General features: G+C 37.5%; 1 protein-coding gene across 3 annotated transcripts in view; it reads right to left on the reverse strand.

Moving 5' to 3' along the window:
• FAM193A (family with sequence similarity 193 member A) overlaps positions 1–26,986 on the reverse strand; it is a 45,602-nt gene that overhangs the window by 2,739 nt on the left and 15,877 nt on the right. Inside the window, exons 7-20 of one of the 3 annotated variants that reach the window (XM_041402906.1) lie at positions 22,205–22,282; positions 20,909–20,989; positions 20,511–20,623; positions 20,115–20,357; positions 18,058–18,211; positions 17,772–17,951; positions 14,642–14,893; positions 12,494–12,692; positions 10,985–11,257; positions 10,360–10,642; positions 8,315–8,501; positions 6,585–6,815; positions 3,909–4,752; positions 929–1,010 (exon numbers count right to left, since the gene is read on the reverse strand). In XM_041402906.1, the coding sequence (XP_041258840.1) occupies positions 929–1,010; positions 3,909–4,752; positions 6,585–6,815; positions 8,315–8,501; positions 10,360–10,642; positions 10,985–11,257; positions 12,494–12,692; positions 14,642–14,893; positions 17,772–17,951; positions 18,058–18,211; positions 20,115–20,357; positions 20,511–20,623; positions 20,909–20,989; positions 22,205–22,282 (3,200 nt within the window). The remainder of the gene's footprint in view (positions 1–928; positions 1,011–3,908; positions 4,753–6,584; positions 6,816–8,314; positions 8,502–10,359; positions 10,643–10,984; positions 11,258–12,493; positions 12,693–14,641; positions 14,894–17,771; positions 17,952–18,057; positions 18,212–20,114; positions 20,358–20,510; positions 20,624–20,908; positions 20,990–22,204; positions 22,283–26,986) is intronic. The other 2 variants (XM_041402905.1, XM_041402904.1) reach the window with 2 other exon arrangements.

The raw sequence follows: 26,986 nt of genomic DNA on the forward strand, positions 1-26,986 counted from the left end.
AGAACAAATTCAAACAGATTTCAGTATTATGGAAGAACATGTGCTACACTGTTTAAATATGAGCTGTCTTCTCATATTTGAGGAATTTAGAGGTAACTAATATCATAGAATATTCTGAGTTGGAAGGGTTAGGATCACTGAGTTCAACTCTCAATATGATGCACAAATCTCAAAATTAACCAAAAAGTACAGAAGAAAAAACTTTCAAAAGCACAGTTTTATATTATTCTTTTACTGTACTAGGTCAATGAATGAGGCTTTGAGGAACTTGTTCTAGTGGAAGGTGTCCCTGCCCATGCCAAGGGGGTTGGGACAAGATGGTTTTTAATGCTCCTTCCAGTGCAAACCATTCTATGATTCTAGGATAAGCATCTCCCCTTAAAGTCTGGTGGAAGACACTAGCCCACAGTTATACATCTCTGCTTAATGTACACTACAAAATTCCCAACTAACAGTTTCTGTAAACAAGGAAGAAAAAAAACCAGTCAAACCTTTCTGAAGTATCTGTTTGGAAACTTAAACCTAAATCACTTTTTTTTTTTTAAAAACCCAAAACACTAATCAGTATTTGGCCTGTGTGGCAAATAAAAGAAATATTCACATAAAACTTTGCTTGTAAATAATGGTAACTGAGAATATTCTGAAGGGCTTCATGAGAACCTGAGGGTCACATAGATAATTCTGGCACTTGCTTCTGAATTTGTGCTATTCGGCCACGAGCTGCACCCACAGATCACAGATCTGGTGATTGTTACAGTGTTCAGAATGTCAGCTGTAACAGGGTTTGATGTGTTACAACACAGGTTTTTCTGCCAGGAGTTAGTTAATAGCTTGGGGGCTGGTGTGGTGTTGTTTTTCCTAGCTTTACAACCATGATACATGGAAAGAAGCAACAACAGCATTACACACAGGGATTACAGCACTTTACCTTTTAAAATACTCCACTTCTCGTTCTGTTTCATCCATTTCCACACTGTCTAGATCAATGTCTTTGGGTAGAAATACATCATCTGCAAAGAAAAAGTGATGGCACTGCGTTAGATTCCATTGGGCAGGGGGGAGGAAAGAGGAAGAAGCTGCATTAAAGATGTCTTTGGAGAACTGACTCAACCTCAAGGTCTATTTATTATTCATGTTTACACTGAATTAATACACACTTATAATTAAAAAAAGCCATTTCTTAAAACCCCTATACTAGTATCTCTGCCCAGACTTGAAGGAGTTACACTGGTAAAAAAGATGTTTTAACAGTAAATGTACTGATTGCATGGGCTGCAAAAGGTACCATAAACCTGGAATGCACATAAGAGTAACCAAATCAAACAGAGGGCTTGCTTAATCACATAGCTGTCTAATGCCTGAAATTTTTGGTCTTACTACTAAAAGTGTTGCCCTAGAAATATTTTTTAAAACAGTATTTATAAAGAAAAATACTTGGAAACTTCTGGGTTGCTGTACTCCTTCTGGGACATGAGGATCACGCTGTGTCTGCAAGAGTTTAACTCATGCTAGCAACCATTAGACTTTTTTTAAAAATAACCAAACCCAAATATTTAACAATAATATATGACTTGAATTGTATGGACTCAACTAGAGCAAAAAAGTCACCATAGAGCCTGTTGGTATATTGTCCTGTCTCAGCATATGGCTCTCTTTTGGACTTTAAAAAGAAATGCATTGGAAACCACACATTTTTGTAGAAATCAATTTGAACATTTTCCTCTTGAAGTTTCCCACTGCATAAACACTCCAGTCTCATTTCTGAAGCAGCTTTACAATAAATTTCAAAAACCAGGTGAGACAAAGAAAGTAACCAAACCCACCAAGTACACACCTGACTACAGAATCCTTGAGATTATCAGAATAGACAACTCATGGTAGTTGTTAACAGTTTCATGTGTTTGCTATTCAACTTACTTCTGAGGAAGCAGAAAGCCCTACAAACACAGGGCTCCCCTAACACTCCTAGCTTTCTTCAGCCTTTTTATAACAAGGAGCAAAAACACTCTGCCAGAAGAAATTTCTTTAAGAAACAGAGATCTCACCAAAAGCAGTAAAATTTACTGCTTTAACTTTTCATTTGAAAACTCAGTTAAAACCCCCTAGCTTTGTTTCCCTCTTTTCATGTTCTCTCAATTACCCTAGTTCTACTGTTTTTTTCTCAGTTCAATTTTTGTGTCTTTGCTGATTTGGTACATCAACCCTATATCTTAAAAAAATTGTAACTACATGAAATATCACGTATTACAGTATCTTTCTTGTAGCTTTCAAGTCAGAACTACTTAAAGTAAAAATCCAGTCCCAAGTCTATAGAGAACAGCACAATTTTTTCTTGACAAATTCAGAAACACCTCCCTGTATTTTTTCACATTTAATCATTAACTTTTGGAAATTAAGTACACTTGACTTAACCAGGAGAAAAAAAAATGGTGGGGGCAGGGAGGAGGATAAGATGCAGGAAGGTACCTGCATTCTCCTACAGTAAACACCCTCTTTCATATTTTCTCTTTCAAATGTCTCCAGTCTTCTCTTTCTGATGCCAGTTCTGGAGCTCTGTCTTGCTCCAATCACTGGAGTGCATTCTTGTTAAATTAAAAGAACCAAAACCCAAACACACCACAATAGAGTATGCACAAGAACTAAGGTGTCAGAGAAAATGGTTCCACACTGTATTGCTGCTCGACTGACAGAGAATGAAAACATTAGGCATCAGATTAAAAACAAAGATAGTGGGCTGATCCAATCCAAACATGAAGTCACTAAAAGAAAGACAACCTAGCACTTCCTGCAACCAGGAATTAGTTGTACATTTTTGTAACAAAGCTTAACAAATGTTAAATATTCTGAAACACTGGCAGAGACTGCCAAGGCATGAAGGTCTCCTGTCTTGCTGTGCTTACAGTCAGAACAGCAGCAAGAACTGGTGTACACTAAATTCATGCAACATTACCACTCAGCTACCAGGTGATCCCAGGGGAATGACTGGGTGCTCCAAGCAGACACATGTCCACACCACAAAGCTGCCATCCCAACTGGTAGTCTCAGTAGGGACCCAGAATGTGCAGGAATAAAGAGGTGCCTGAGAACAGCAGTTTGACTATGGTGCTGACAAAGCCAATGGGCCAGAACTGTGTGTGCTTCTCAGCTCTGCTGTTAGCTGTTGGATGTGTTCAGGCAAACAAAAAAATAAGTTGTAAATAAAATTATTCAAGTGCAACTTGCTTGACTTAACCCAATCTTTTACAGTTTTATTATTTCTGAGAAATAAAAAGAATTCTGTTGAGTAAATATGGAGAATACACTCAACTTTATCAACTAATTCACATCCCACTACAACTTTTCACTCTGGCAAAAAAACCCCAGTAAATTAGTTTCTGTAGTCATTTATTTACCTGATGATGTAACTAATATAAGGAAGTAATTATTTCCACAGAAAAAATTGCATACTTATGCATGAATGACCATTTTTGGCTGAAGAAACCCCTTATTTCCCTTGCCTAAAGACTAAGACCAACCTCACACTATACTTTTAGTGCTGTATGAGAAACAATCTTGCTTTTAAAGAAATTCAAAATGGATTTCAACATACTATTGAATTAAACAATATATTTACTTTAAGCAAGAAAAGAAAGCCAGTCTCCCAGAAAGCCTAACTGACAAAGCCCCCTAGAAAACCTAGAGCATATGCTTATTCATTTGTTTTTGAAAGCATCCTACACGTCTTTACTAAAATGTTATCCATCTCTTAATTGTTGAAATTCCGATGACTTGACTTTTCCTGACACCAGTCTTTCAGTTTCTCTGACTGGCATTGGCAGGAATGCCTGAAGGTAAATATGTCAGACTTCTGGAATTAAACGTTAAGAACAGAACATAAGCCACGTTCTTCAACATTCTTACACACTTACCAATGGAATTGTTGACTTTGTCTCCTTTTTTCTTCTTGTTTTTCTTGTTCTTGCCTTTTGGTTGAGGAGAATCTGCAAGTATTAGCTTATTGTTTTGCTGCTGTTCACTTGGTGATGGGGATTCACTTGTTACGGGTGCTTTCTCTTCCTTTACATGGTTTAACTGTTTTTTGTTGCTATTGTTTAATTTCTTCTCATCCTTTTTAGGTTCTGCAAGTGTTGGGAGCTCTGCTGCTTTTGCTTTGGATTCTATTTGGTTTCTGGTTTTAGTCTGAATCTCAGCTGCTTTGGGGGATTCAACAGGCTTTTTCACTTGTTCAACACACTGTTTGTTCATCTGTTTTAGTTTCTGTTTGCTGTTTCCTTCTTTATGTTGATGCATAATATCAAGCAGAAAAGAGAGGGGCTCATGCTGCTTTACAGTGCCCTCTTTCTGATAAAGCAGCTTTGAGTCTCTAGTGCTGACAGGATTGGACAGTTCACAGCCCGTCTCTAGAACTGGCCTCTGTTCTGTGTGATTCACATGTCGTGACAGTGAACCAGCTGAGGTTTCTATCTTTTCTGATTGCTCAAGGGTACCATTCTGAATGTCTTCAGGGGTGTTTGGGACAGGTTCCTTCACTGCCTGGCAGTTCCTAGTGAGCAGCTCTGCCTTCGGACAGTCCTTACTTGTTCTCTCTTTCTTCTTTTTCTTTACAGCCCGCAACTGCTGAAGCTCTTGGAGCCGCTGTAATTCCTGTTTCAGTCTCTCTTCTTCCTCTTCCTCACGCCGCCTCTGCTCCTCAAGCAGCTGGTGATGTTCCCTCTCCCTGGCTTCAGCTTCAAGTCGAGCTTTTTCTTCAAGCTGCAAAGTAACAACAGGTTTATTGAAAGTGACAAATATGTTGGAAATTAAAGAGTTTTAGGGATTATTACTACTTTTCTTTATGAACGTTATAAATCCTAGGATGTGAACATATGAAAATATTTAATCTGTAACTCTGCAGAGCAAGCAAATAAGTATACAAAGGCTGCCTTTTAAATATATTACAATCCTTTCCCTATTCACATTTTCTGTTTCTGTAACTCGTTTGACCATTGTTAATACCAGCTGTTGATCTTTCCTTCCCTATTGCTAAGCCTAACTTCAGGTCAAAGTTTTCTATAGTCACAAAACATTCAGCTTCCTTCTCAAAGACTGCATGTGTTTCTAAGGTAACTCAAGCTTGCATCAGGTATCATTTACCTGTTCTCTTGCTATGGTAGCAGAGTTGCTCTCTTTCAGAGATCAGGAATGTTAAGAAGAAAAATAGTTAAAAACATTCTGTACCAAAACACTAAACAAATAATAGTTACATTAGAAGTTGTCAAAAACCCTACGAATGGCAGTTTTCCATTGTCAGCCATTAGTTCATTAATCAAAACAAAGACACAAGGGATTCTGCCAGCCATTGCTGCCAATGCCTGAAACTCTGTTGGGCAGCACTGATCTTGCATCATGAGCAAAATGAAACAAAGTCATACAATGAGAACAACTATGACCATTTATTTTCTTGCACATTTAGAGGCGCCTGTATGGCATTATTTTTTCACAGTTACAGAAGTCATTCAAAAAAATGGGAATTACTCATGAGAATGACCCTATGGGAATTTTCTTACGCTCAAACCGCACTGTAAGAGTAAAGTGAATTTTGCACTGCAAATTTCACCAAGTTAATTTTATTTATAAAAATCCACTAAACCCTCAAGACACTGAACAGTGCTTCAACATGAACATAAAGAATTTAACTTGTGGACATTAGGTCTTCCAAACCCATGGAAGCATTTAAAGAATACAGAAGTAGTGCCAGAAGGTAATCCACAAACCAGAAAATATTTACAGTGTGAACACATAACACACTTACCAGAAATCAAAAACATTTAGCAACCAATTACATTGTGCCTTGAACTTTATACTTATGGCTGATACTTAAATTGCTCTAAGAAAAGGTTTCCTCTCTGTTTCAACTTTAAAAAAAAAAGGGTATTTCCTCTGTTATTCCTTTTTCATATTTCCTCTGTATTATCCTCAGCAAATACTGTTTCCCAAGACTCATTTCACTATTACACATGGGAGTTTTTAAGAAACCTTTTTTGCCAATTTTCATTTGAAAGCAACCTGTAATTTCTTCTTCCCTGCCCCCTCTCTGCAGCCTGCCACTCCAGCTTGGGATAACCCTTTGTGTCATCACGTGGCACAGCACTTAACCTCTGTCAATCAGGACAGCAAGGTGCTCAGTGCAATTATTCTAAAAATACCAAATTCCTGGTTTCCTACAGAGATACTTTATCAAAACTATTACCCAGTACAGAAACACTGACTTTATAACTTCACTTTTAAATGTCAATGCTACAAAACAATAAAATTTGTAACATTTCTGATACTCAGAAATAACCTTCTGAAGTGTGGGCAATTCCAACATAAAGCTGACTTGCACCAAAACACACGACAATGGCATTTTCAGGAATCGTCCCAGTCTAGTACATAAGTCAGATAGCCCCCAAACAAGTAAGCCAGTTGTGTAAAAATAAACACTGGCAATGTACCACAAAGCACAATTACAGCATTAGGATAAATCAGTATACAGTGGCATACTTGAGGGGTGTGCACAGATTCCAAAGTGTGAGGTCTAGGATAAACATACTTTCATGTCTTACCTTTCTTTGCTTATGCCTGGCTCGCTTGGCTGCACGAGAACTGCTTACAGGTTTGGTTTCAGAGCTGTTTATAAACTGTAGCAAGTCTTCCACCTTTCGATGGTCAACAACACTTTCCCTTTCAGAGATCTGATCTGGTTTCTTCGGCTGCTCCTCTTTCCTCTTTGTTAAACGTAAACGAAGCTTTTCTCGCATCTCTGCGTAATTTCTACTGGTTGGTGCAGCTGGAGGCTGAAGGACACGCAACAAAAATTTAGTGACTAAATGGAAAAATGTCACTGACTTAATGCTTTGGAAATTTTGAAATATCAAAATATTCTCCCTTCAAATGACATGGGAGGTCCAAACCTGACTATCAAACTCCTTGTCTGTATGTGAACCTAAAGTGTATTTAACAGGCAGCAACCTGCCAGACTTGGTGCTGGCTTCTGAACTACATTTTCCAACTGAAAGAACAGCTGATCTTGAGGAGGATGGCACGAGTAAGAAGACAAAGAAATAACCTTTAAAAGTAGGAAAAAATACTGTAACTTTTATTTCCATATTCTCTTGTGATTGGTATGCCGTATTTGAAAATTTCAAAGGAGCAGATGTTTGCTGTTATTTCCCATGAAATCTGTTTCAGAGGTTGGGTTACACAGGCTCTGAGCTGTACCTGTGAAGGGCTGGTTATCCTGCACTGAAGCCTGCCAGCTCAGCCTCCCATCAATAACTTAACACTGCTGCAAGTGGAATCCTTGCATCGTATTCCATATCTGTGTTTCCAACCACTGTTCCTGCCTCTCCCCTCCTGATGCCTTATCCTCTCTGCTCCTGTACCAGACCTGGTGCCCATCTGTTTGCAGCTACACCAGTTCAACTCACTACACCAGGAAAACAAAGCCTATTAACTTAAAAATCCTGTCACATTCTGCCACTCAGCAAAATGAATAACTTATTGGGCAGTCAGGTAACTATGAAACACAAATCAAGCATGGACATGGTGGGAACGTTCAAGGAGAAATGGGATGCCCTCCCTGGCCCCTTTCAGCCAGCAGGGCAGGGGCTTTTAATTCACTTGAAGAACTAAGATGAAACTGACCTGATCAAATACATGGCAAATAAACTGAGCTTGTACTTGAAATAGGAAAAATACCACTGACTTAAATTGTACCAGTAAACTGATTATTAAAACAGGCCATACATAGATTTACAAATTAAGAAAAAAATCAATGTGCTATATTTTAGCTAAGAACCTAGAGTTTTTTCTCTTTTTTTTTCCTCCTTTATAAAAAAAAAGTATTGAGTACTTTGAGGATTGCTATTTTTACAGCTAGCAGACTAGCTCACAAATTGCCATCAAGATTTGAACTAATATCCTATATAAAGGGTACTTTTACACAGTCACATTCATTGTAACTACAGTACTAGAGAGGAGCAAATGAATTTTGTAAAGTTATTTAAATGGCTCAATGCCCCTGTTTGCAGTTTGCAAACATGGCATCTAGTATCCAAGTCAGTTGCTGCCTAAATCTTTTAGTCATTTTTATTGCTCTTAAATGCTTTGAACTGGAAAGGTTTATTTCAATCCTTCGTTTCAAAGAGGAAAATTACTTTTTAACTCCTTTTACAACTTCTCGAGTGAGTTCCAATGCCATCCCCTAAGATGCAGTCTGATAAATCACATGCAACCTCACGATGAGCAACTGACAAAAAAGCAAACAAAAGCAATTTAAAATACAAAAACTTACTCCTCCATGGCCGAAGAACTCACAGTAACAGCAGTCACAGTATTTTCCTTCCTTCTGATTTGTGGAAGTTGAGGTACTGGAGCTATGCTCTGAACAGCTATCTTCATCCTGGCTCTCCTCTCCATCATACTGCTGATGATCGTACGTGTTACTGTTCTCACAGCGATGGCCCTCACAATCAGGATCACTGTGTGAAATTAAAAAAAGGCTTATAAAACCCTAATGAAAATAAATAAGGTACATAATGTTATATACTAATACTACTAATAATGTTTTTTTTAAAAATATATACACATGTTCCTGCCTCTAACAGGAACAATGGTTCTCAAACTTCATCCACTAACTTGCAAATGGAGCCATTCAAAACCAAGCAGTAGGATAAAATGATACACAGGAAAGTGATCTACAAAAAACAAATGTAGTCGTGCCCTGAAAAAGCAGCCTAGAGAGTGAGTTTTGGAACAGCTCTTCCTGGCTTTAAAAGGTGAAGTATTTTAGAAGTAGTGACTCTAGCTTTTCTTAATGGAAGAGTTTTGAAACTGTTGCCCCTCTTACCACCTGTAACATCAAGGTTTCAAATGCACTTGCAAATCTTCTGGTTTTAGATAGATTTTCAAGCTCTTCACTTTAAAAAAAAAAAAAATCCAAGGTCAGCTAAAAGCTAAGTTTCCATTACCCTGTCTGCAACTTGATTTTGAAGGGGAAATACTAGCACATCTCTTCAATAAACAGGTACATGGCACTTGATTCCCCCAGAGCTCTGTGTAACTGTGCACACAACATTTCTACTACCCAGGTCTTCTAAAACAGAGACAATTTTGCTTCAAAATAAAGTAGTATTTAAAAAATTCCCTCTCTATCATTAGTATTTGTTTGTTCCTATGTTAGAAAGGTGAAAACAGTCCATAGTCTGCCTTATCTTCAGAATATGTATAAATCTTTCTAACCTCACTTCCCCTCCCCAGAACGCAGTCACTCACTGCTTCTGGGTCTCTCTCAGTTCATTTTTTTTTTTTTTCCTAAACTAAAAATATCATGTTAGCACCTGGAAACAATGATAAGAAGTTGGATTTCTACTGTGTCCATATTCAATTATCTCCCTGCACTACATAAGAAAAATTCTTTACAAAATTGTGATAGTTTCTCAAGTATGAAAGAACAGTTACTTATCTTGAGATGCCATCAATAAAACCAGCTGATAACAGAAACAAGGACATTTTTAGAAGCATTTACCAAATTCTACCTAAATCTCACACCATCTTCCAAAAACTTACAGCAGCCAGGAGACTACATTCATAACATCCATGATCACAGCCCTCCAGGTCAGAGAGCTTAGAGCAATGACTCAACTGCTTTTCTGTTATGCCTCCACCCTTCAGGCACATCAAAGAGCTGCCACCATTGTCAGCCTACCACAGTACATAACACTACCAGAAGACAGCTCCACCAAAGTCCTTCCCACCTCCAAGACCTTTGACAACCTTCAGAAACCACAACATTCTTCCATACTAAAACCACTGTATAAACAGCAGGACTGATATCTATGGAGTCTAGGAAAATGTAGTTAGGAAAATGTATGACTACATCGCAGGTTTCAGGACCTGTATGACCTCTTTATATTTTGAACTAAATTATGACTAAATTAAGAGTAAGTTTTCACAGCTTTCCATTCCTGCTTGCCATGTAATGCCAAAATGACAGAAAACAGGTATGTTATACAAGAGGTTTGTGTCTCAGCAGCAGCAATCATTAACCAGCAATTAGAGTAAGAAAGGACAGTTCGACTTGTATATACCAGGCAATATTTCTGTAAGTGAGCAAACATTTTTTTCAAGCCTCTAAATTCAGTAACTGGACTTCACAATGGAAATCATATTTGTGAAGTCTCACACCAAGTTACATACTGAGTATCTGCACTTGGTTTCATTTGCTGAACACAAACACAGCTTTCATATTACAATCAGTGGCAAAGAAGAAGAGGTATCTGTCTTTCCATTTCCTTTCTAATCAATAAAAAAGAATGGCAAGAATAACAACAAACTTACCTGCAGACACTTGGTGGGGCACTTACAGAGCTGTCTGTGGTTGAAGTAGGAGGTGCAACTGTGGTAGGACAAAGACCTGAATGAGGATCCACAAATCCAGGAGCTGTTGCAGCAGTTTTGGGAAAAGAAGGAGCAGCAAGGTTTGGAAGATGTGGTGTGGAGGCTGGAGACAGTGCAGCAGGAGACAGTGAAGGAAGGGATGCTAAACTGGTAGGACTATTTCGTGGTGCAACTGGTGCAGAATGTCTATGGTCCTCTTTATTAATATTGTGGAACACTTCACCTAAATTGGTGGAAAAAAAGAAACCACCTACAGTTAAAAATAATTAGTAAATCTCCATAAACTATCATAAAATCACATAAAGTACTGTATATTCTCAGCTTCTATAAAAATAAGCAGTATTTCAACTAATTTCTATTCCCAATTTCAAACTGTAACATCAAGGTCTTTCACAAAGTTCTTCAATGCAGAAGTACAGAGACTAACTCAAGAATAATAACAGCAATTAAGACAAATCATCAAGATACATGATATTACTAAGGTAAACACTTATATAAATCCTTACAGTTAGCTGCATGTACTTGAGCCAGTTACTGAAGCTGTGTGTGAGTTACAAATCCTTACCTATCGATGAAGGTCTCTTGGATGATACTTTGAACTGGTTGCTGCTTGACTGCACTGTAGTTGCTGTGCAGGAGACAGAAGAAGTGGCAGAAGAGGTTGCCATGACAACTTTATTAGCTTCCATAAAGGCATCCTGGAAATTGTACAGACATTTCTTCTTAGCAGCATTTTTTTTCTCTTTGCTGTCAGTAACTGCTGTTGTTTCATTGCTGGAAGTAGTAGGAAGTGCTTCGGGTCTTATTTCTGAGAGTGCTGGTGCTAATATATCACTCCCTTCAATTGAAACACATGGAGTAATTAAGAATCACATAATTACTGAAGTGTCTTCACAGGATTTAGAATTACACGTTCAATAATTCAGATGCAGCAGACATAGGATATATTGTTAATGTTGGCTCAGTAGGATTAGAGAAGGGAATCCTCCTTTCCCTCTCCATCCTCCCAGATAATGTAGCTGTAACAAAATGTGCTGGAAAGTAACAGAGCACAACCACAAACCCTAAAGACAGGATTCTAAGAATGTTACTAAATGTGTTAAAAAGTAGCAAATGTGCTACAGATATCTTCACCCATTTATAACTGAAAAATTTTAATTGGTCAACATTTTAACACGCTAAATATATAACATCCACTATCTGAAATCCAGGTAGGTCACAATAAAATTAAAAGATGGAACAAAATATCCTTTTATCAGTACAAAATTATAAACCATTTATTAATTAATTTGAAATTCCAGAAACACCTTTGTGATAGACCTGCCACCAGCCATCTGTTGGAACAGCTACACACAAGTATATTTGTAAATGGATGAGCTGTCCTACTGGGGAAGTTTTCTGAATGTTTTTAATGACTTTCTTTTTCAGTATCACTGTAGTAGCTTGAACAACTTAGCAGTAGATGAGTCTGAAAAAGAAAGCCAACACACAAAACCCCCAAGCCTCCTTTTTCATACAAAACAAAGGAAATAAAAAAGGCTTTTTAGTACTTGCTAGGATGTGAAAGGAAAGATTTCTCTCTCTCCAGTTTTCCCTTTACTCTCTTTCACTTTAACCATTAGGATTTCTAAATGCTTCTTGGCTTAAATTAATCTTTTTCTTGATTTATGCCTCTTTCTGAATGACAATGTGGTTATCTGTGTGCATTACAAGAAGTAGGACACAGTGCCTCGTTACCAGTGCTCTTACTACACTGCAGAAATAAGGCAGGCTTTTGTGGAGAAGTCTAGAAGTTATTTAAGTTTCCCTTTACAATACTAAACTTCTGAAGACAAACATAACTCTGCAGTGACCATTGGCGAAAACCAGCACATTATTTGTTTGCCTTTAGCATCTTCTCCCCAGTATGTAAGAATTTATTTTCCAATTTTCAGCCCAACTGGAGTAGAAGTGGCAGCAAATCTGCCAGAATCACATCTTATAAAACCATGGTGATAAAACCCACCATTCCTGAAAAGAAACATAAAACATAAGGCTTTTAACTAGTCAGTGTGAAGAAGTAACAAACCCTCACCAGGAATTGTGTCAGGCAAAAATGTAGCAGGATTCCAGTTCTTGTCATTCATCACCTCTGAACCCCAAAGACTTATAAATTTAGAGCTATTCCAATCTGGAGTGCTCCCAAAACAGCTTGGATAAATATGATCTTGGAGAGATGCATTGAATACTTGATGCTTGTTTGTGTGATTCTGAACTGGAGCTGGTGGTAATGCCTACAACAAAAACAAAGAGTATTTTCTCCATTAATATTCTGTTTGCTTGCACAGTCACTCCAACAGCAATATTCAAATCATAGTGTTTTAATTGGGAAAAGCATTATCAAAAGCATAATAGACACTGGTTCCCAGAAAGATAAAAAGGCTGATTTGTTGATAATTATAATGCATGTAATATATTACACAGATTGTATGTACATGTACATATTTTACACTCACAAAGCAGTGCTTCTAGAATCAACTAACTGATGAACACAAAATACCTGAATCCCAAAAAATAGTTGTGTCAATATATAATTATAACCAGTATTTGTATGAATTTAGAACTTGCTAGGAATCACTACCTTTCAAAGCACAAGCTGCCTAAACAAACTAATATTCTCTGACATGACAATCATTACCACAGAAGACAATTGTGAAAAAGGGATTACAAACACTTCAGCATTGAAAATAAGGGCAAGAGAAAAAGAAATAAACCACATAAAACAGAAGCTAATTATTTTCTTTCTTACTTTTAATTTTCAAGTATTAAGTGGTTCCTAACTTAAAATTAACAAGCAAGGAATACCCCCTTTGCTTTTAAGAACCAATCAGGGGAAAAAAGGATGAACAAATTTTTTCTCATTTTATAGACAAGTTGTTTGGGCTCACCCCATTTCTCCTAGCTGAAATTGTTTATACCCATTCTAAAATGACCTTTCTCCCAGAGACTGCATGCAACATAAACATGATATTCAAATACTGCCACCTATAAAAACGCCAAGGAAAAGCAGTTTTTTTTCTCTTTTTATACTAGATTTGATGCAAATTAAAAGCTATGCAGGAGTAGATATAAATATTAAAAATATCAGTTGAGTCAATGCCATTTCAGACATGAAACTTATGGCCAAACAAACTACTTAAATACCTAGTCTCCCTTTTTTAGAAGGATTTTCATTATCTGCCCAATGGTGAAAATGGGAGGGGCTGGAATAACCTGCATTGAAGCAAATTCAAATACATGGCTGCAAAGAAATACTTAACATGGTTTCAAAAGAACAGCAATGGGCTGTTGCTGGCACACTGCAGCTGTGGAACAGAGGTAAGGAAGGGACACCCAAGACAGGAAAACCCAAAGTGGACGTTAGAAGGACTAAAAGAGCAAGTAAGAGTCATCTTGGTGGATTACTCCACTCTCCTTGCAACCTTGGCCAGTGGATCAGACCAGGAGATGACAAAGATGTACCTAATGACAAAGGCTTTTTTTGCCCCTCTCAGCAGCACCCACAGTTCAGCTTCTTTAAACATATGTGAAACAACACCCCCATTAACAGGAATGCTTGGGTTCGACTCATGTTTATGAAAAGCTGTCACTTGGTCCCAATTCTTGTTCCACACCTTTCTCTTGTTTATTACTTATGAGTTTAAGGTCACAAGAATGTTGCAGAACCTGCAGAAACACAAGTTCTCTTGAAGGACAAAAAAGCCCTTACAAACATGAAGTAAGACTACTATGTCTGTTTGCTGAAAAAAACCCAACAAATCCCAACCAAAAAAAAAAAAAGAGAAGAATTCATAAAAATCTCAGAATATTGCTAAAATGGAATACTAAATCTTTCTGATACATATAAAACGAAGACTTAATTAGTTCTCTTACACTGACTGAAGACCCATCACTGCTTCCACCATGCAAGACTCATTTGACTCCACATGCTTTCTAATCACAGAGAAGACATTATCAGTCTTCCTGATGAAAAAAATACCCTCAGCCATTCTGTACAAACCTTCCAGCAGTTCTGAATCTCACTCCCTGCCCCTCAGCTTTCCTTGCAAAAGAAACAGTATAACCAAACCACAATTTGGAGCAACTTTTCATTGTTTCACTGATATTCAGTCATGCTGGTTTATACAGCTGTACAGAATTTTTCCTGGGATGAGGATGCATCCATCTCCTTGCTCAGGCTTACCTTGTTGTGTGTGAAGGGAGAAGCAGTGTACAAGGTGGGATGGATAAGTGGACGAGGCAGATGAGGAATCGTATGCAATGGTATATGTCCATGGATGTGAGGATAAAGATGAAGTGCAGGATGTGCAGGTTTTTCAGGATTCATGAACTGGTGCCCAGCAGGCAGGCGTCCAGTTGCAAGTGCAGAGACCGTTAGTCCTGAGGCTTCTTGTTTGCAAACGTGACATTCACAAGCATTTGGACCTTGGTCAGCCTATAACAAACCCCAAAAAAACCCATTAAAAATTCAATCTACTAAACAGGCAAAAAAAACTTAGTAATCAGTAGTATTTCACTTTGCATACATCAATTAATATTTTCACAGTATCCACAGAATTTTTTTCTAGTACCAATAGAAAAGCCTCACAGTGAAGCAAAAGCACTAGTGAAGAATCTTTATCTTACTTAAAAGAATACACTAAAAACTGAGAGATTTCATACCATACAGAGATTTAATGTCCACTATGAGTGACAACAAGCAAAATACTGATACAAACCTTGACAGCATTTGATCATCACTAGGTAAACACCCCAGTATAAAAAGAAAAAAAACTAACTGGATTAATAGTTTTCACAATTTTCCAAAAATATGGAAAAAAATAGGTGTAGGAAGTAGTGGTAAGAGTTGATTAGCTGATAAAACTGGAAGCAGTCCTCAGCTGCACTCAGCAGAGCACAAACAGCATGTTAGGGGAGGCAATCTCTCCACTCTGCTCAGCACTGGTGACACCAGTGCCAGGCTCAGTTCTAGGCTCCCCAGAATGAGAGACAAGGACACACTGCTGTGAGACCAGTGAAGGACCACAAAGATGGGAGCATCTGTCAAGGGGTGAATGAGAGCACTAGGACTGCTCAGCCTCAACAGGGGAGACTCTGGGATCTTACCAGTGGGTGTTCCCTGACTGGGTGGGGAAGGGAAGAACAGAGAGGACAGCACCAGGCTCCTCTCAGGGGCATCCCATGAAAGGATCAGAGGAAGTGGACACAGACTGGAATACAGGAAATTCCACTCAAACCACACATTTGTGAGAGTGGCTGAACACTGGAATATAACACCTACAGCACTCTAGAGCCTCCACTCATGGTGATACTCAAACCCAACTGGACACTGTGCTGATCAACTCCCTTTAGATGATCTTGCTTTGACCAGGAAGGCTGGTCTGGATTATCTGCACAAGTCCCTTCCAAACTCAACTACTCTGTCAATGTGTGAGGCTGACATTTCTTCTAAAAATTTCACAATTGCACCAACCATGAAAAATCCACACTTCAGAAACTTGTACTGATCTCAAGGTATCATCAGCCTCTGTTGTCTCAAAAGAGCTCAAGATTTCAGAAGAAAAGCAGCCCAGGAAAGAGCAGCTCCATTTCCCTTTCAGCTCATTACTTCTTCCAGCCACTGTAACCTGACATTTCACTGGTAGATAATTTTACCAGAGGCAATACCAAGGATACTTCCCAATTTCTCCTTTTCCTAGCAGTTCACATTTTTCTAAAAATGTAACATTAAAATTAGCTTTCTAGAGAAGAACTGACAGGTGATGCTCTTCTGAAATATCTCTTCCTCTCAGAAACAAGTAACCCATCATTATCACTTAAAGGCATTACAGCCTTTAACACAAGGTACATTTTAACAAGTAACAGATTTCATAAACCAAATACAACAACTGAATTCATTTCATGTATAAAGAAAACAAAAAAAAAAAACAACCACCTTTATAATAAAAAATTAGTACTATCCAGAAATGAACACTAATCTACTAAAAAATGAAAATGGAAAAAATACTTCAAACAAACTGAAGAGACTCAAAACCCAGTTCTGACAAATTGGGTACTGAAAAGGAATCCAAGACAAATAGAGGTACTGAGTAAATTAGTAAAACCAAGAAGTAATGCCAAAAAAATCTCAAATTCACATGGCATGTACTAGTAAAATTGATCACTTAAATACAACACTACACTACTTAGCTCTGATTAGAAGATCCGACTAAACAAAGTCATTAAGAGTTCCTCAGAATCATTCTGAAAATACTCTAATTCCTCAAAGAAAAGAAAAAGGCTAAATCCATCTTTTTATCTTGCATTTTAGTTTGCTTCCCTAAGGCAAGCAGACTTACATAATCTAATTTGATTTTCCAGAACAAATACTGAATCTCTTCACCAGTTTCAAACTAGTCTGACAGAGGTCTCACCCCATGTCATTTTTATGGCATAAGTCAGCAATACATAGAATAAACATTCCATGCACTTGCTGAAAGAAAATTAGTTTATACTCTTAATACTTCCAGTGGAAGGCCTTAAAACATCCTAATCAGAGGACAACATCTGCTGGAAGATGATTATTGTCTAAGAGTCTATACTGGTGCACCTTTGAGAGCTATCATGCAATAAGAAGAAATAAAAGAGACAGTCTCTCTCAAAGCAGTGAGCCTGTGTTGTAGCTGCAGGGTAACTCAGATTGAAATCCTCGTGGTTACAGAGACAAATCCACTGGATCCTTTGCTTTGGTGCTCAGTTGTTAACTTGCAGAGCAGATTATCCAGGCATGGCTCTCTAGGTGGTCTGATGATCTTACAGTAAGATCAAGAGCTACATAATCTCAAACCATTAAAAACAAACAAACCAAACATCCCAAGATCCATGCTATTAAGTCATGCATTTAAATACACAGGGTTTACACAGGGAAAGGTAATCCTCAAATAGAATATGAAAGAATTATGTGTTACTAAGTACTCATAACATCCACCCCCACCCTAATTAACTTCAAATAACATAATACTAATATTTAGCAAAGACCAGGTTGATCTTCCAAACAGAAATGCTTGTTAGTTTATGTTTCTCATTCATACAAGTAGGATAAGCTTTTTCCCCTTTTCCTGGAGCAACTTTTAATATAACTAACATATTTCAGGTTTTGGCTAAAAGATTCTTTGCTATGACAATGTAACAATTAGTTATTTTAGGTGTTATACTTACCTACTGACAACTTAATATTTTAAGTTAAAAAATTAATTTATGATGTAAATGTCTTCCCATTCAACAGCCACATTTCATAAATTAATCTACTGTAAGATGCTTTTAGATGACTGTACCTGCTGACTGGGGTAAGAAGGTGGTGGACTATCCATTTTTGTTTCATCTTTCCTTAATGTCCTTTTTCCTAGAGACATTTCCTCCTTTTGAGTCCCTGGTGGTTCACCACTGCTCTCTCCATCTGCTTCTTCATCATCTGCTTCTGAGGAACTGCTGCTAGTACTGCTCACCTGAGGAGACTGGACAACATGAACTCATTAACATGGGGACACGAATAAGGACAAGCATTTATCCAGTGAGCCCACCCAAAAACCAGAACAAACCAAGACACTGCAAATGCTGTACCTCATCTTTCAATGCCATGTTTTCGCCGCTGCCGTTGAGCTCGCTGTGGATTCCGTTCATGTTGGCTACAACCTCTGCATCGTCGTAATTATTCAGTGGGTAGATATCAGCAAATTTTGCTGATAATGGTGCAACATCATCATCATCACTACCACTGAGGGGAAAAGAGGCTTAGATAAATGCCAGTGCTCAGTTATAGTGAAAGCAGATAGAATACCAAGATGAAATAAAGTTGAGGGCATCCCTTGTATAAGTGTTCCAATTTTGAGTCAATGGATGGTCTTCCAAGTTTTTCAACAGAATTTACCTGTTCAAGCAAGTAAAATCAAACAACCTGAAACACAATCCTACTCAATGCAGCAGTCTGATTCCTGAATGACAGACTCAATTGAAAATAATATTCTCTACTGGTTTTGGGTAAAATATTTTTCAAACACTGCTTTCTGACCAAGAATCTACGGAATTAATAATTCCAGGGTATTGATGAAAAAAGCCTTAAGCCAATGTCTACCTTCATAGAAATTGCTAAGTGGAAAACCCCACAACATAAAATTTGACTTTTTCCACACGTTAAATGTCACACCAGTAAAAAAGGGAACACTGAACACATCACAGTAGCTCTTAAGTTTCTCAGTAGTTTTTAGACAACCCCACATTTGCATGCTTTTCAGAATCTACTCTAAAATACTGCAATTTCTTGCCTTACAGATAGATAGTAAACACACGTGCACATTTAATTACTCACTCCAGGGAAGTGTTGCAAAGATCCATTAGTTCACGTTGCCACAGTAATCCAGAGCTCTTAAAAGAGCTCTTAAACTGTGCACTTTTATCTTGTTGCATTCCATGAAATACCGAGCCAAAATTTAATTACATGATGACACCATTACGCATGTTTCAAATGTGCAATGAAGAAGCAAAACACAGATAGTACGAGACATAAAATGGCACTTCCCCAAGGAGCAGTAGTATTTCCCTAAAAATAGGCTTCTTACAGTAAATAATATTTGGATTGAACTGAACTAGGTTCTGAAAAGACAAACTGAACAATTCTTGACATTTCAGCACCAAAATTAGTGAGAGTTTATAGAAATGGCAAAGTACACATTTAAGAACACGTTTTGAAGTGCTCCCCAAATGGGTTCAGAAACTACAGCTCTGTAATGAAATAGTAAACCATTGGTGGTAGTAGATAAATGCTTAGAGGAAATGGAACTCCGTGACTGACAGTCACCAGAAACATCCCACACATCTGCACTGTCCTCATTCATCACAGTGTATGAGCAAGGAACACTGTGGCTAATTCCCCTGACTGTACCTACAGCAGGTATTTCATGATTTCATTGTTCCCACCATGCAAGTAACTCAAGTTGGGTTTTTTAAGCATTTCTTTAGAATAGCACATAACAGAGGAGACTCCTGGTTAGCTGTATCCATACAGAGTACAAAAGCCAGCCCATCAAGCAGCTTGAACTCTTTGGAATCACGAAGGGGTGCAAGTCCACCATTAGACTCATGTCTCAAATCTCATAAAGACTTGGATTGGAGTGTAAGAAATTGGGTGGCAGATACTTCTGATAGGGACAAAAAGTTTTGATGCAAGCCATATTAACACAGGTTCAACAATCCAAAACGCCATATAATAAAAGCTTTTTTGGAACTAAAGCAATTCATGTCATGAAATGACGATCCTTCAAAGAAAGGATTGCCAGTTCCCTTACTCAGTTTAGGAAAATCTGACATTTTAAGACAATGCTCTAAAGTAGATCAATATCTGATGTCTCTGCAATTGCAAAGCAGGAAAGCACACACTACAAAAACTTCTAGCAATACTGGTAATACAGTATCTTCAGAAATTTTCACAAATCTGACAGCACCTTTTTTAATATATGTATGTTTGCACAAGATACAGCTGGAGTTGTGGCCAGCTGAATACAGTACCATTATTAAATCATTTTCTGAGGCAAAACTAGCATTACATAATGATAGCCTGCCAATGTCATTTTCCTGCTTAAGCTCAATTCAGTAAAAAATTTAAAACAGAAAAAGGAACTTACAAAGTTGGTGCAGAACCATTATCTGCGAGGATGAGTCTGGGATGTTGCTGAATTGTGATAGGTGAGCTGGAACCAGATCCTGAACTTGCTGAAGACATACTGGGTGGGCGGATCTCAGATAAATAATCCGGAGCAGAATCAATTTGTAGTGGTAACTGGTTAATGTGGATATCATCCGTTATGGGAGAATCCATGATGCCACACGTTAAAATGTGGGAAAGGCTGCAGTCATCACAAGTACATCTGTACAAAAATTAAATTACAGATTTTTATGATCTTGTTTAACTACCATTTATTTTAAGTAACCACACTCTTTGTTCCAATCATGTATTTCATTTTATCTTGAACAGGAAAGTACGGATTTGTTATGATTTCATACTAAAAACATCAGCTCACCTTCTTCTATAATTACAGTTGGGACAGTCAGGCATGCTCAAACGTGATGACAGCATGTGTCTCATTGTGTCTGTGAAGTTGTTCTCCCCAGATAGTGCTTTCTTGTTATTTAGCTGAAGTAAATGGTAAAAGCAGTGTTTTAGTAGTGCAAGTCTTCCCATTAAAAACTCAACGGCACATAATGACAAGTTACATAATCAAAAAGGGTTCTTTGGGCAAAATAATTTAAAAGCAGAATAATTCAGAATAACTCCATGAAGGTGGTGCTTTGATCACAAAAAGGAAGTTCAAAGTCACAAATTACAAACATTTGGCATCAAGACTCTTCAAATAAAGTCTCTCTCTACTATGAAATAGGAAAGTGGACAAATCCGTCTCCTTGACTTGTTCATACGTACATCTTGCTCTGTATTTCTGCTGATGCATTCTGAACTTGAGCAGTTTGTGTCTTGTTTCATGATATGCACAAAAGGACACTGCTGACAAATGGAGAAAGCAAACTGACCCTTAACTTGCAAATCAAAAAAGTTTAGGATTAATTTGGTAGCTACAATGGTATGGAGTCAAGAGTAGCTGCCCAAACCAGGACTTGACTGCATTAGTGAAAAAATACAATCCAAATAATCTCCACCTGGCAGAGGCCTAATCCTGAAAGCACCTGATTTCATTAGATACCTACAAGCCTTAGGTTAAACAAGGATGTCCCTAAGCTCCCACTTCTACAGATGCCCGGACCTGATCCTTACCTAAGCAGCCATGGTCTTACAGCTCACTTAAGGCCAATTAGGATCAAGGAAAAAGAAGATTCTTCCTCAAGTCCTCTGAGGAGACCTGTATACCAGATGTTCTGAATATGTGGTTAACACAGGCTTATGTTCCTTATAGGAAAAAGTACTTACTGATGACTGCTTTGAGACATTGCCAATTTAAGCTTAAGTTTAAGTTTATTAAAATGTACTATCATACTCTCTCTGGCTCATGACTAGCGTTTCTTTCTGCATACTGGTACAGGAACGGAGAGGTTCTCCACCCAGAGTTGATTCTATCTGAAGCCCACTGTACTCCTATGGAAAGCATGATGCACGCTTGAACACTTCTAGGCTGCAGAAGAGAGTACTGAGTCTTAAACAGCAGTTTTATAATAAAGTAGAAACTTCCACTGGCCCCTCTCTGGTTACAGCTTAAAAGAAAAATGAACACAGTTCTGCTCAGCCCTTTCCCCAAAAAAGAACTGCAGGAGCTATCTCTGGAGTCTCAACAGGTGGAATCACCTGCCCTGACACTGAGGCTCATACTCCTGCACACACAGAGGCATTTGTTCAACTCTTGGACACAATATTCCCTACCATGTACGTCAAGACAGCTCCACACTCAATGTATTGGCTGTTTTGGATCCCACTCTAAGGCAACAAAAATTCCCCTTTTTTTTGTACAAAGATTTTAAACACCTGACATTCAGTCCTAAGACTATATAGTGTTTATGTTTTACCTTGTAGGAACTGAGATTACAGACTTTTACCTGCTCTTCTTGGATCTCACTTCTCTGTATTTTAGCTGAACAAATTCCATGCCTGGCATAGTTGCAGAATGAGATTGCACAGAACTAGTAAAACATACTACACTCAGGTTTGCATCTTACAAATATATGTGCAGCATTAGTATAACTTAAAAGAGTATGAAAAAAAAAATCCTACCTGCTCTTCAATAAAACGCCTCTGTTTAAAAAATTCCCAGTCTTCCTTTAGCATGCGTTGTTTTGTTTTCATTGCCATCTAAAACAGAATTTGAGGAAAACTCATTGATTTAACAACAGAAAACCTACTTTGTTGTCAACCGGCCTACCTGTTTCACTAAACCTAGCTTATCTATACTACTGTGCAAGTACTTACACACGTAGTCAATATGAAATGTGTTTTATTTGCTAATAACTTGAGTCACTTAAACAAAAGATTTTATCTTTATTTACATGATTTTTCACTTGTATTTTCCACTCAGATTTTTCCACTGTTACTCCTTATGTTAATATTTCTTTTCATTAAATAGTTTATTAATATTTTTAATAAACAGTGATTGCTATTAAATACTCAACATCTCAGATTCACTACAATCCATTAAAATCTAGAGACACTGGACTTACAGCAAGGCCCCAGTGCAGGCTCAAGTGTAAACCCTTAAGTACCACATGTGGAACTAATCAGCCAAAGAGTCAAAAGAATCAAAAGTAGTAACCTAGACTAACACTAATTATTCATCAAAGTTTTTCATGCCACTTGATTTATCTAATGCTGGAAAAATACCTTATAATTGCTTGTCTCTCAAATCATATCAACATAAATGAGCAAAGGAGTCCAAAACTTTTTCTACACAAATGATATTTTTCTGATTTAGTAAACAAATTGACTCTGAGGGAACACAAAAGCTTTCATAAATTCTAACACAACAAAATGCAAGAACAAAACTCCTCCTGTCGTACCTTACATTTTAACAGCATTACTTCATCAGTGAGGAAAAACAACTACCTGGGTTATCTTTCACAGATTTTTTTTAAATTTACCTAAATAATAATAATAATAATCATCATCATAATCTTATGATGAATAAGACCTTATAGAATCTAAGAGATTGCTTCATAAAATAGGTTAGTGAGTCAAAGACCACTAGGTTACACCATTAGCAACATTCTTTTTATCTTCAAAAGCATGCCTCCAGAAATTTATACTTGATAAAAAGTTTAAAATACCAGTACTAAGCTAAGTACATTATTGCTATTATCATTGTTTAACTTAGGAAGATGAAATTTTAAGCTGGGGATCTGAAGCAGTATTAAATGGAAAAAATTTGCCTAATTCATTTCTGAGACAATCAGCACCATACTTTAATTACTACTGTGGATTTGGATTTCCTTTGCTCCAGTGAGATAATGCTAACACGAACAAAATGAGTTTACCATGTCCACGTGTGTTTATAAAAATAAGAAAAAAAGGCAACCATTAAATATTCTTAAATCACTCATACCATTTCTTAGACACACTAAAAGCTACTGCAGAGCCTGTGGCAAGGAACATCAGAAATTTCATCCTGGATTCACTATCAGCTCCTGAGAACCCTTGAGCTATATTTAAGGCCAGCAGCTCTCACTGGTTTGGGTGCCCTGACACATGAACCCTCACCATCAAAGTCAGTCACCTGCATTCACTACACTTTGTAAAAGAAGACTTTTCATGCCAGAGAACGACATTTAAAACAGCCAGTGCATTAACTGGGAGCTGCCTACTACTCAAGCCTGCCAACAATCTGTCACAGCAAACAGCACAGGGTAAAGCCTGGTACCTGAGCATTCATGGGAACAGGAGCTGACACTGAAGTTTTCCTACTTCCACCTTTGCAGCCTTTCCAATACCCCATGTCTACAAGTATCTTGAGTTATTGATTCCATAAATAATAGAAACCCACTTCTCTCCCTCCTTTCTTTTCCCCAGTGAATATTTATTTCACCAGAGCAAAGCAGCTGCAATACAAACCACATGAATCATGCCCAAGAACTCTGCTAGGGAGTGAGATAAATTCAAATGCCATCACAAGAAAAAATTTACACTTCAGTCTTGTACATCTGGACTGCATATGTTATTAACACTGCCCAATGGAGAAGAGAGGGTCACTACCACCTCTTCCTTCCTCCCTCCCTCTTTATTTGAGGCTAAGAAGCATTTGAGCTCCATCAGACAAGCAAGACAGACAGGTGAACAAGTATTCTTCCATTCTGAAATGGATTTAATCAAGAAAGCCAGCAGCCTGGTCAGAACAGAAACATAACATGAAATCATCTGTGAAAACTCTCATGTCCATACATATATCACAGGATGCTTGTTTCTTCCAAATTTTCAAATCTGCACCAAATGTAAATCGCACATTTGATCTTCCCAAATTTCATGTGTGAATCTATTTTCCTAGACTATTTCATTAGAAATAGCAAAAATAATTCCTCCTATCACAAACTCTCAGCACACAAAAATAATAATTACTTCAATTATTTACACAGCCACCATAAAGACAAAAACCAATTTACGCCCATATTACTTTGTCTATTAAGTTGACCAGAACTTTAAAAAAAAAATCATACATTAATATGGAGAGACAAACAAGAAGCTCTGCCTGGGCAAAAGCATTTCAGTTAAAAAAATAAAACAAAAATAGGAAATGAAAAAAGAAATGCTTTGGCATGAAGCACATATGACTGTCTAGCCATTACTTGCTGAAATAACCCAGGACCTCCTAGGTAAATGTACTCTAAGTTTGGTAAGGAAATCAGGATCTGGATATTCAGGCTACATACCCTTAAAACTCTCCTTTACTCAAGATGCTCCAAAGATTTTTCTCAGATTTAACATTTGATTAATACAGGCACTGATACAGATGATGCCTTATTCTAAACTTTATCACAGCATACACACATGGCCCACCAGTGAATTAAGTTATGTCTGTATATGACACAGCTACCTTACACAGCCTTAAACAATTAATATTTGTATTGCTTGCAAGAGCTATTCCTTTTTTTTTTACCAACAAGTAACATAACACACTCTAGCAGAGGGTCCCTCACTTATCTTTGCTGATGGGCTGCTCTGGGTACAGTTCCACAATACATAAGTGAGAACCATTCTTTAATCTCTTTTCCTTCTTAACTTTTCAAACACTACCAAGAAAACCACATAATTTTGTTGAGTCAAGAAGCAAGCAACGAATGAACATGCATTCACTATTAAGTGAATGATCCACAGTTTCTATAGCAGCTGGGCTTTCTGATTTCTACTTTGTTGACAAAAATGTCACTGCAAATTCAGGTATAATGGTTATACTGAATAATGTATTTTTGATCAAGAGACTATCACAGGTTATCACCAACAAAGGATTTAAGGCATGACTGTGAACACGCTTTTTCCTACCAATAAATACCAATATAAATATAACTATTTCTTTAAAATTTGAGGTTTTAAGGTTTACAGTTGTTTCCTCCACACACCCCTGCCATCGCTGCAGGTACTTTTGGTCATTAGGAAATAAGTCATCACATTAAATTCCCCAACTGGGAGAAGAGTGCCTGTCTGCAAAGGACACAGGCTTCACTGAGCAAGTTTAAAAAGTGCTACAAGACAGGACTTGTGGCAGCTGCATGGTCATTTGATAAAAATAAACACAAAAAAGTCAGTTAAGAGCTGATTATCAAGTGGTGCAGAATAACCAGTCAGAAACCAAATATGAACGTGACTCTACAGAAAAGCCACTTAAAAAAATAGCTGAATGATGGCAGTGAAGTGGGCTCCTTTCTTACTAGAGAGGCAATATCAGACAGCCATGACACCCAGACACCATGGGAACAATGACTTCTAATAGCATAAAATGTGAGAAGATGACATTTTACTGAGCTGCAATCAAATATTTTGGTGCGCAAAATCAGCCAGACCAAGAGAAAACTTTTTAACTCAAAGCTGACAGATGCAGTCCCCAAATATAGAGTGAACTGTAAAAATAAAATTAGTTATATCCTGTCTCCATTGTTAAGGCACTGGAATTAATGGTAAAAGTTCACTTAAATTTTCAGCACAGGGAACAACTTCTGAAGGACATTTACAGTGTACCATTAAGACTCAAGTATGTTTGTCATCTATGGAAGCAACATAGTATCACTGAATATCAAATTAGTTCTCCACATTCCTACTGCTCATAGAACTTCAAAACAGAATGAAATTTCTAAAGAATTCTCTATCTTCAGTTGTATTTCCAAGGCATTTTTTTTCTACAACACTTCAGATTGAACTAAGCAGATATACACTCTTTTCCTGAGGTGCTTTAAAAAAATTAATTTTTTTGAGCATGAGGCAAAAGCCACAGGAGAAATTTTTGAAGTGCACAAACAACCACTTGCAAAATAAACAGCTGTTTTTCTGAAAATTAAGCTCTCAGCAATGTAGGAGTCAGCACAACAACATGATTATTCCCTGAAATGTAGCACAAATTCAGAAGAATAAGCTATAAGACCATATACTTGAATAAAGGACTGCTTCAGAGGTCTCAAATACTTATGCATGGAGACAAACTGCAGTTTCCATTTTGACAACTGTACAATGATCATCATCACACTCCAAAACATGCCATAATTTTTTAAATTTACCTCTTTCTCTGGATTTCATTTCATGCACTTATTATTTTGAAAGCTTAGGGGGTTTTGTGGAACAGGTTATTTTTATTTCCTATGGTTCATTTACTGGCTAACATATTTGTAAAATATTCAAAGACCATCTCTAAACAAGAACACAACTATCTGCTTCAACAATTTGAATATGTCATTGTACAATCATCACTAAGTACTTTAAGTTCATGCTTTTCTATTGTGAATGACTAACATGAATGAAAAAAGTTACATTTTGTTGCTTCAAAGTTCTGGATAAAAATACCCAAGAAATGATTCTTCACTGAAG

The sequence above is a fragment of the Onychostruthus taczanowskii genome, unplaced genomic scaffold, assembly GCF_017590055.1.
Source record: "Onychostruthus taczanowskii isolate IOZ18803 unplaced genomic scaffold, ASM1759005v1 scaffold2, whole genome shotgun sequence".
Taxonomy (NCBI): domain Eukaryota; kingdom Metazoa; phylum Chordata; class Aves; order Passeriformes; family Passeridae; genus Onychostruthus; species Onychostruthus taczanowskii.